This window comes from Cervus canadensis, chromosome 12, assembly GCF_019320065.1.
Source record: "Cervus canadensis isolate Bull #8, Minnesota chromosome 12, ASM1932006v1, whole genome shotgun sequence".
Lineage (NCBI taxonomy): Eukaryota > Metazoa > Chordata > Mammalia > Artiodactyla > Cervidae > Cervus > Cervus canadensis.
Window position 1 is genome coordinate 66,852,802 of NC_057397.1, and position 11,236 is coordinate 66,864,037.

An 11,236-nucleotide genomic window follows, 5' to 3' on the forward strand; every position below is an offset into this window, starting at 1 on the left:
TCTCCTAATCTTGGTGAGCTTCTCTGGTCCTTAAATCCTGCCTGTGGAGATTTCGTTGCTGTTCCTCCTCTAACTAGGAACTGTTCCTGCCTTTTACAGTTCAGGAGACAGCAATCTGCCTGCAATGCAGGAGACCTGGGTTCCACCCCCGGGTTGGGAAGATCCTCTGGAGAAGGAAATGGCAACCCACTCCTGTACTCTTGCCCGGAGAATCCCGCGGACAGAGGAGCTTGGTAGGCTGCAGTCCATGGGGCTGCAGAGTCAGACACAACTGAGTGACTTCACTTCACCCACCATACCATAATTATTATCATTCTCTTATTTGAATAACTGTTGATGTTGACGGCTGCCTTTTGGAATTGAGAGAAGACCATGGAGGCTGGAAACTGAAGTCTCTCAGTCATGTCCGATTCTTTGCGACCCCATGGACTGTAACCTACCAGGCTCCTCTGTTCATAAGATTCTCCAGGCAAGAATATTGGGAGTAGGTTGTCATTTCCTTCCCCAGGGGATCTTCCCGACCCAGGGATCGAACCCGGGTCTCCCACATTGCGGGCAGACGCTTTACCGTCTGAGCCACCAGGGAAGCCAAAGAAACAAAAAGGGGACAAAAAGGCCTCCGCGCCCAGGAGTCCCATGGGGCCTTGCTCAGCATCCAAAAGTGTTTCCTCTGCTTTTGCGAGTCTTTTCGTAGCCCTTGGGAATCACGAACGTTCGTCCAGTGTACTTCGGCTGTTACACAGGTTTCCCATCACAGCCATGTGCTGACCCCAAACTTCTGTTAACGGAAGCTCTGTGCCAGCTCCGAGGAAAGTCCCGCGCGGCGCAGGCTCTGAGCATGCCCAAGAGGTCGGTCCCGCCGGGCCCCCAGGCGCCGCCTCCCTCCCTCTTGACAACGGGAAGTCTGCGAGCGTTAGGGCGCGTGCGCAGACGGGGCCGGGGCGGCGGGGGAGGGGGTAGGGGGACGCCTGCAGAGCGCATGAGCAGAGCCAGTGTACGTCCGTTTGTCCGGAGCGAAGGGGCGAGAGTGGGCGCCATCTTCTTCTGGGCTCGCTGAGGGCTCTCCTGGCTCTGGGGAGGCTGCTGCGGACGAGGAGTGCTCCCCGCCCCCAGCCTTGGGGTTCCGACTCGGCGGCAGCGGTGTGTGTTTGATCGCCCGAGTGCGAAGCAGTTACCGCAGGGGCGTCGGGCGTGGGGAGGGCTTGGCGGCCGGGAACGAAGCGCAGGGAAAGGCGGGGCCGCGCCAGCAGCGAGCGTAGCTTCTGCCGTCAGGGCACCCTCTTTTCCCTGCTAAACGCACCCGACTTCCCCGGCACCCTCCATGTGGTGTTGTGCGTGCCCTTGCCAGTCGGCTTGAGAGAGTGGAGATCTGGAAGGATTCCATAGGTACTGGTTTTTCTTTGCTATGTCATCGTAGTCAGTGGTGGCAGGAAAAGCGCTTGGAGGCCCGGCTAGTTTTAGGCTTGAGGGGAGCCCGAATGTTTAGATGTAGGGACAGCTCACCCTTGGGCGAGTCGGGGCGGAATGTTTGCCCTTGAGCCGGTGTACCGGAAAGGCACGGAGGTTGGGTGGTCCAGGTTGATTTGAAGGCTGATTTGGCTGAAGGTCTGGCAAGAGCATCGGATCCCACGTAGGAACTTTGGCCTGGAGCAAAAGAAGGAAGCTCTGACCCCTGGGAGTATGGACAAAGGCTTTTTGGGCTATAGAAGCAATGCCTTCGGATGATCCCCATTTGAGGAGGATGGATGTTAATGGGAATTCCTGTGCCGTGTGGATTCGTCTTCATTTCCAGTTTCTACTGGGGACTTGGCTCTGTCGTCATGCCTTTGGCTTTTGATTTTAATCATCTACGTTATAAAAGGATAAAAAGGCAAATCGTCATAAAGAATCCTTATGGAGTGGGGTAGATTATTTTCTGCAGGGTTCACTCTTGCATTTTAAATGTACTTCATCATGACTTTAGGTTTTAAGAAATAGCAGTTCTCTCTCCCTCACCATGTCTGGAAAATGACTTGCTATTCTCTAGTTAAGATAAATGGATCTGAGATAATACCATTTCAAGTTAGCTTTCCTCCCTTTTCCCTCTAAGGCTTGATTAGAAAATAAGCATTTCGTGGAGTTTTTGTGATAATGATTAAGTGGGATGAATCGTTGGATAAAATCAGCTAAGTTATTTAAAATGAGCTTGTTAATTACAGCCACATACCCTTAAATGAGCTTTTAAGGATTCACTTGCCTTTTTTTTTATAGGTTAGAAGTTGTAATAGCTCACTGTCTTTAAATCAACACAGCTATAAAGATGGTTTTGTTGCATTCATAAGAAGAAACATTTTAAATGTAGAGTAGGGTTTTTTGCTTTTTGTGTAGTGTTCTAAGAATAGAATTTCTGGGGTATTTGCTTAGGAAAATCACGTGGAAACCACAGGAAAGTTGCTCATTTTGATAGCTGGTTTCTTATAGATGATCTCCTAAGTGTATTTCTGTAGAGGGCTAAATAGTACATTACCCTTCTATTTCAAGGGCAAAAAAGTTTTAAGCAATAGTTATGTTTCACTGTGGCAAATTAGAAATTTTTTTAATATTCTTGAATTGGAGTTCATGAATTTGTACTCATGAAACTACTTAGTTAAACTATTGCTTTCAAATTAGGATAAATTATAAGACTTTTAAAAATTTGACGGTAATTATTTTGTGAAATGAAATGTTTTCGGCTATTTTTGTAGATAGGTTTCCTTTCACATTTTTAAAAGTTTAGCAGAGATAAAATGTTTTACACTACTTTCTAAAAGTAACAGGAGCTAAGTCATTTTGCACAGGAAAGGGTCTTGGAATATTAATGTGAACAACTATTCCAGAAGCCATTTGTAGTTTTTATTAAAATGTTGGTGTGGGTTTTTTGAAGAAATTAAGCTTATACTCATTTTTGGGGTGGTTGAGGGGTATCATGCAGATATTGTCTAATAGACTAAGTTTTAGAACTATTTTTTATGTTCATTGTAATATTTAGTGGAACATAACAAAGATTTTTGATATGTCCTATGTCCACCCCACCATTTTCATGCATTAGTATTTTCTAGTCAACCTCACTAATACTTTTAATATCAATTAGGCATTGATAATTCAAATGTGTAAAAAATGCCAGTTAATTTCTTGATATCATCGTTAGTTGTAGTTTGAAAAGTAGCCTATGGACCCTTTTCAAAGGAAAATAGACTTTGCAGACCTCAAAGGCCATGTTTTCAGACAGCACTTTGTGGATGAGTGGTATTTAAGTGTAAGTACTGAATTAAAACACTTGCTCATTAAAGACATAATTTATAATCATTAACTTAACAGGTCTTAAAAAACATATTTGGTAAGAATACTTAGTTTGGGTATCTCTGAAAGTATTTGATGTAAGGAGTCTTGAGATTTTTCAATAGTTAATACTGATATCCCCAAATATTCCAAATTAATGTATTCTTACTATGTTTCTACCTTTCTGCATAGTCATTTGGGTTTCCCCAGAAGGCAGGACAGTTGTTCAAAATAGGGTAAACCTATTAGCATAATAAAATTTGAGTGTAAGATACAGAGTAGCAATAGTAGACTATAAGAGTAGTAGAAATTGAGATTTTAGATTTTAGGGATATTTTACTATTTGTCTTAGTGGAGTCAGGAAATTGGGTTCCATGTTTGGAAGTGTGGGGTGTTTCTGTAGAACCTAAAATTATGTCCAGATGGTAGCCATTGGTTTGGATTTATTGCTTTAAAAATGGTTTTCTAAATTTATTGTATCATTTATTAATTTGATTTGCTCTTATGATTTGAAAGATTTACAGGAGAGTTGGAAATGATGAATTAGATATTGGTTTCTTCAAGTGGAAGATAGGGTTTTGGGAATTTTTGGTGTTAAATTGTCATTTTACTTGTAGAAAGGATTTTTAAAAATTGGTTGTAAAATTCACATCCAGTCAAATGCACAGACCTTAAGGATGGATTCATTTAGCCTTGATAAATTTATACTCTCAGGTAACCAGTAGTCCAATCAGAATATATAACATTTCTGTCACTTTTTTCTGGGGCCACTTTCAATTAAGGACCAGTTGTTAAGTTTTCAGATTTTTTTGTTTCTAAATAATTTGCAGATGTCTCCTTGGAATTTCTACCTTTTTGCTAAAAGATGATTAATTTTCCCCTTGGAACAAAGACAACCATTTTGTAATACCCTTAGTTATGCCTCCTTATATTGCTTCACTTTTAATAGGTAATTGTGAAGTGAATATCCTAATCTGGCGTTAAGGTCAATTACAGGGTCCAAGGATTAATTATATTTCATTTTCTTTCCACAGTTAAGTTGCTTTTACAGAATTAACAGGTCTGCAAGAAATAAAAAGGTAAGATATCCAGAGCTTAAGGCTTTTCACAGAGGCTTGAGAAAAAGAAAATTAGAATAGTACACCTGGGTATGCATGGCTTCTGTACTTTATGTCTGGCCAGTGATGCACTAGTGGTAGGCAGTTTGTTATCATGAGCAGAAATTATATACTGTCTATAGATGGCTTTTATAAGTATGTAAAATTTGTTGTGGTTGGTAAAATTCTTTAATCCACAAAGCTCTCCTGTTTCACTAGCAGATCTGTCTGAAAATAGTTTGGTCTTGTTGTGAAGTAGCACTTGGCAGACTTACAGAGATGTGACATTTTTTTCTACTCACACTGTATAGGATAGGTGATAGGAAATGTTTCTTCAAAGTAGCTGGTTTATTTGTATATTTAGTTGGGTGAAAATTTATTCCATTTGTTTAAAGAATTAGATACAATCAATATCTTTGTGAACTCATATCTTGTTTTCATGTATAAATGCTGAAGAAGGTAGGGACCAGTAATTATTAAGCTTAGTTTTGGATTAGGTACTTCAAAAATAAGACTTGCTATTATGTGTACCTTTCTGTCTGCAGGTCATTATTGCTGTGGTTTGCGCTCAGCATGGCTGTAGTCATCCGTTTACTGGGGCTTCCTTTTATTGCGGGGCCTGTGGATATCCGTCACTTCTTCACGGGATTGACTATTCCTGATGGAGGAGTGCATATAATTGGAGGGGAAATTGGGGAGGCTTTTATTATTTTTGCAACAGATGAAGATGCAAGACGTGCTGTAAGTCGTTCAGGAGGGTTTATCAAGGATTCATCTGTAGAGCTCTTTCTTAGTAGTAAGGCAGAAATGCAGAAGACTATAGAAATGAAAAGAACTGACCGCATGGGAAGAGAGAGACCAGGATCTGGGGCATCAGGGGTTGGAAGCTTATCTAATTTTGTTGAGGCTATTAAAGAAGAAGGAAGTAATTCTGGATATGGTTCTCCGATTAATCAAGATGCTGGGTTTCATACTAATGGTACAGGACATGGTGATTTAAGGCCAAGAAAGACACGGCCATTGAAAGCTGAGAATCCTTACTTGTTTCTACGAGGCTTGCCTTACTTAGTAAATGAAGATGATGTACGTGTCTTTTTCTCTGGTTTATGTGTGGATGGAGTAATTTTCTTAAAGCATCATGATGGCCGAAATAATGGTGATGCCATAGTAAAATTTGCCTCATGTATTGATGCTTCAGGAGGTCTTAAATGTCATAGAAGTTTTATGGGTTCAAGATTTATTGAAGTAATGCAAGGCTCAGAACAACAGTGGATTGATTTTGGAGGTAATTTAATTAAGGAAGGTGAGACTTCTATGAGGACTGAAGAACATTCACCACCAAGAGGAATTAATGATAGACATTTTCGGAAACGATCTCATTCAAAATCTCCCAGAAGAACATGTTCTCGTTCTCCTCTCGGATTTTATGTTCACTTAAAAAATCTGTCTGTGAGTATCAACAAAAGAGACTTAAGAAATTTTTTTAGAGATACTGATCTGACAAATGAACAGATTAGGTTTTTATATAAAGATGAAAGAAGAACAAGATATGCCTTTGTGATGTTCAAGACGCTGAAAGACTATAACACTGCTCTGGGTTTACATAAGACTGTTTTACAATATCGTCCAGTTTATATTGATCCAGTTTCTAGGGAACAGATGCTGAAGTTCATTGAGTGTTATGAAAAGAAAAGACCAGCATCAGCAGAGAAAGAGAGACTTGGACAGGTCTCACAAAAACACTCTCAAGAAGGCTACTCTGGCCAGAAACTGTGCATATATATAAGAAATTTTCCATTTGATGTTACAAAAGTTGAAGTGCAGAAGTTCTTTGCTGATTTTTCTCTTGCTGAGGATGACATTTGCTTGCTTTATGATGACAAAGGAGTTGGTCTAGGAGAAGCGTTGGTGAAATTCAAATCAGAAGAACAGGCCGTGAAAGCTGAACGTTTAAACCGACGGAGATTCTTGGGGACAGAGGTGTTGTTAAGGCTCATATCTGAGGCACAAATGCAGGAGTTTGGTGTAAATTTTTCTTCAATGTCTAGTGAAAGAATGCATGACCATTCACAGTCTTGTGATAGAGATGATCATTCCCATTCATTTGACTCAAATGATCCACCAATATATGCATTTGGCCCTTCGGAAAACTTTAGGCATCAGCAAGAGGACTTGAGGCAACTGGACAATTTCAAGCATCCTCAGGGGGATTTCCGACTACCTGATAGACGCCCTCCAGAAGACTTTAGGCATTCCCCAGAGGATTTCAGGCGGTCCCCAGAGAACTTCAGGCGCCTTCGGGAGGAACACTTCAGGCGGCCTCCTGAGGAGGACTTCAGGCACTCTCGGGAGGAAGATTTCCGGTACCCAAGGGAGGAGGACTGGAGGCGGCCACCTGAGGAGGATTTCAGGCGACCCCCCAAGGAAGATTTCAGGAGACCCCAGGAGGAGGACTGGAGGCGGCCCCCAGAGGGAGACTTGAGGAGGCCACCAGAGGAGGATTGGAGGCGGCCTCCTGAGGAAGACTTCAGACGACTTCCCCCAGGGGAATGGAGGCGACAACCTGAAGAAGACTTTAGGCGGCCGCTAGAGGAGGATTTCAGGCGACCTCCTGAGGAGGACTTCCGGCGACCCCACCAGGAGGACTTCAGGCGGCCCCATGAGGATGACTTCAGGCGGTCTCCTGAGGAGGATTTCCGAGGTTCTCCCGACGACTTCAGGCGGCCACCCCCGGAGCACTTCCGGCGGCCGCCCCCAGAGCACTTCCGACGGCCGCCCCCGGAGCACTTCCGTCGGCCGCCCCCGGAGCACTTTCGGCGACCGCCTCAGGAGCATTTCCGGCGGCCACCGCAGGAGCACTTCAGGCGGCCATCCCAGGAGCATTTTAGACGACCGCCTCAGGAGCTTTTCAGGCGGCCTCCCCAGGAACATTTCAGGCGCCCTCGAGAGGAAGATTTTAGGCACCCACAGGATGAAGATTTCAGGGGCCCTCCGGATGAAGACTTTAGGCACCCTCCTGAAGAGGACTTCAGGAGTTCTCAGGAGGAAGATTTTAGAAGCCCTTCTGATGAGGACTTCAGGCGGCTCCCGGAGGAAGACCTCAGGGAAGCTCCAGAGGAGGACTCCAGAGTTCCTGACAGTTTTAGACTTCCTGGTGAGGAGTTTAGAAGCCCCCCTGATTTTAGAAGTCATCGTCCTTTTGTGAATTTTGGTCGCCCAGAAGGTGGCAAATTTGATTTTGGAAAGCGTAATATGGGAAGTTTTCCTGAGGGGAGATTTATGCCTGATCCAAAATTAAATTGTAATTCAGGTAGAGTAACACCTATTAAGATAATGAATCTTCCATTTAAAGCTAATGTTAATGAGATTTTAGACTTTTTCCATGGTTATAGAATCATACCTGATTCAGTTTCAATACAGTATAATGAGCAAGGATTACCTACAGGGGAAGCCATTGTTGCCATGATAAACTACAATGAAGCTATGGCTGCTATTAAAGATCTGAATGATAGACCGGTTGGCCCCCGCAAGGTTAAGTTAATTTTGCTCTAGAGAGCATTTCTAAATTCAGAATTATCTCCCCACAGTATTGATGCGGTAAAATGCATTTTTAAGTGTTTATTTTTAATTATCTAATGAAAAGAAACATTTTGACCTGTGAACAGAAGAAATGTAAATAGTAGAATGTGAATCTGGTTTTCTTTTGCTTGCAAATTGCCATTCACTTTTTCTAACTTAAAAATATATATGCTTTTTTTTTTTTGATGGGGGTGGGGTGGGGTGGGCTGGGGGGAGAACTAATTCCCTGAGTGCAGTAATTTTTGTTGATGTCATGGGTAAATGTCAAGACTTGTATAAAGTAGAAAACTGTGTTTGGGGAAGACAAGTTTTATGTTTACTTTTGTTTCCATTCTGTAGTCTACATCTCTACCCGTATTGTATAAGGAAATGGTCAGTGACTGTTCAGGGTTAGCATTTTTATTGCTAACTGCCTGCAGAATTAATGCCCTCTTCCTTGTCTGAGATATTACTGTGTTAAGCCTCTCCTTAATCATAAATAGTTCAAAATTGACAGACTGTGAAGTTGAAGTTTACTTATTGTAAAAGGCTTAGGAAATTAACTTTCAAAGTTTTTATAAAAATAAAAAAATTGCAACTGAATAGATGAACTAATTAACTTGTATTTGTATATAGAGAAAAAAAAATTACAGCTTCTTTTGTGAAGGTTTTCAACAGCTATATTAAATAATATGACAGGAGGGACCAGACATTCTATAATAGTATATGAGTTCTTTGTGTAGTTCTGTGGTTTCTTCCAACATCTCATCAACCAAACTGATAAGATTTACTCAGTACTTAAAAGACAAAAAAGTAATTATAGGTACAAGGGGACCTTCAGGTTCTTGTTGTGACGAATCTGATAAATGGACATAGTTTGTGTTTATAGGAAGAATTTACTGATGATTTATATAACTTGTGGTTTTTTATTCTTAATTTCAAAACTTTTTTATCCGAAGATTCAGTGACTATAACAAGAATTTTGTGAGATTGAATTTTTACTTCTTTGATATTTGACACTGTAGAGATTTTGCAAATACTGGATTTGATTTTTCATACCATAATAATAATGCTAACATTGGGCACTTTCTATGTGCTAGGCAGTGTAAGTGCTTTACATGCATAATGTCAATCTTAATATTCCCTAAGAGGCTTACAAGTATTTATTTCACAAATGAGATAAATTCAGAGTTTAAGTAACTTGCCTAAAGTCATAGTTGTAAATTATAAAGCCAGTTTCGACCAGACTTACTCCAGTTCACGCTGTTAATACTTTGGCCTACTAACTTTGTTAAATGGTAGTTTTTAAATTTAGTAAGACCATGCTGGGCTTTCTTGGTGGCTCAGCGGTGAAGAACCTGCCTGCCAGTGCAGGAGACGTGGGTTCAATCGTGGGTCCGGAAGATTCCCTCGAGGAGGAAATGGCAACCTACTCCAGGATTCTTGCCTGGGAAATCCCACGGACAGAGGAACCTGGCAGGCTATGTCCATGGGGTCACAAAAGAATCTGACACGACTTAAGTGACTAAAGAAGAACATGCTAAAAATATTTTCAAAACAGTAAAGGATATTTTCTTACCTCCATTGTTGCTTTAAAAATAGCATTAAAAATATGAAATTAATATGCCCAAACATCATGAATAAAAGACAAAGTTATTAGAAGTTGTTATATATCCAGGGATTCTCTATGAGACAGACAATATATATTGGCTTCTAATCTAAAATTGTTCATTTTATCAAACATGGTTTGATTTTGGTTGGTCTTTTATAATTTACATAAAAGTTTATTTACATAAAAGTTTATTTCCCTCAATTTTGTGATAGATATTTGCCACACTGAGCAAATAATAAAATTTGAATTTATATACAGTAGTTTGGAGGGTACTGTAGAATACTTTTCAGTATTTAGCCATTTAGTACTGCAGTACTCATCTTTAGTGATTTAAAGAAGTTTAAGAAAAACCAACCGAAGTTTCTGTGTTTTTAATTATGTTGAACATCCTGCTTGCTAGTAAAATGAATTAACTGGTAAATTTGGTTCAGAAAAGTACATCAGTATGGCACTTGAAACTAGTAAGCTTACAAGCTAGGAAAATGACAATAGGAAGAAAAGATTTTTTTAAGTGCTCAGAGATTGTATGGTTTATTTGATCACTCTTAACTGAGAAGTGTATTGGAAGGCCTAAAAATGCTTCTCAAATACATATAAATAAATGAAAGCTACGATGAAGCTTAAGGTGAAGTATAACTTAATATGGAACTGCTTCTCAGTCTAGGCTAGGGTGGAATGGTGGTGGTAATTAAAAGGCTATCACAATAGTAAGCACAGGCTTCGTATTTTGATTGTAAAATTACTGGATTGATAATTGATAATTACTGGATCTTCAGTTTAATGTTTTTTAACTTTTTAAAGTTTGCTACAGAAAACTGGCTTCTACTGCTTGGGAGCCATTTCTACACATCTGTTCACAACTTTGCCTTCACTGACATGTTGGTAACTTAAATTGGCCATGATAGGAGTTATTTACACCATGGAAGCTGGTAAGTGCAGAATATCAGGGCATTTTCCACCTCAGTGAACCAGTTTACCAACACACCACCAATTTCAAACATGTAAAAGAGAACAGTGCACTAAATCCTCATAAACCCATTGCCCAGCTTCAATAATTATCTCATAGCCAGTTGTGTTTCCTCTCCTAGATTTATTAGGTATTTTAGTGGCATATTGGTTATCAAGTTTAATATCCAGTGGCATTTTAATTATCTTAAAGCCAAACATTTTTGACTTGAGGCATCTGAAAACTATAGATAATGCCTAGAAAGTAAGCTTAATCTCATAACCAAGAGATAGTAAGAGTCCTGAGGAGTGCACACTTAACACACTTACTGACAATACTGTCATGAGTATTGGCTCTTGGTCCATATATCACCTATTAAGCAGTGATACTATCACCTCCATCTCTGCATTAAATGTTAGCTAATATTTAGTGAACTGTAATAGGTACTATATGATCTTTATATATGAATTAACTGTATAGTTTCAATAACCCTAATATACCTATTTTGGAGACAAATGGAAGCCTGTAGCCAACCAACTAGTCAGACTGGTTGCCTGTCTTTTTATAAGGAAGCTAAAAAGGTTTTTATATTTTAAAGTATGGTTACCTAAGTATGTAATAGCCTTGATTTTGTCTCAGTTCACCAACTGTAGAAATAGTTACTTTATAACCCTTTTAAGACCTTACCTTGTGGCTTTAGTGGTAAAGAACTGGCCTCCGAATGCA

General features: G+C 40.4%; 1 protein-coding gene across 2 annotated transcripts; it reads left to right on the top strand.

Moving 5' to 3' along the window:
• Positions 1-984: 984 nt before the first annotated feature.
• On the top strand, positions 985-8,926 carry RBM12B (RNA binding motif protein 12B). Of its 2 annotated transcripts, none has more exons than XM_043483036.1 (3): positions 985-1,140; positions 4,332-4,376; positions 4,940-8,926. In XM_043483036.1, exon 3 carries the CDS (start codon positions 4,968-4,970, stop codon positions 7,944-7,946), a length of 2,979 nt encoding a protein of 992 aa, XP_043338971.1. In that variant the 5' UTR covers positions 985-1,140; positions 4,332-4,376; positions 4,940-4,967; the 3' UTR covers positions 7,947-8,926. The 2 variants fall into 2 exon arrangements, with proteins under 2 accessions (XP_043338971.1, XP_043338972.1); XM_043483037.1 differs by having other exon boundaries at positions 993-1,386.
• Positions 8,927-11,236: the final 2,310 nt, after the last annotated feature.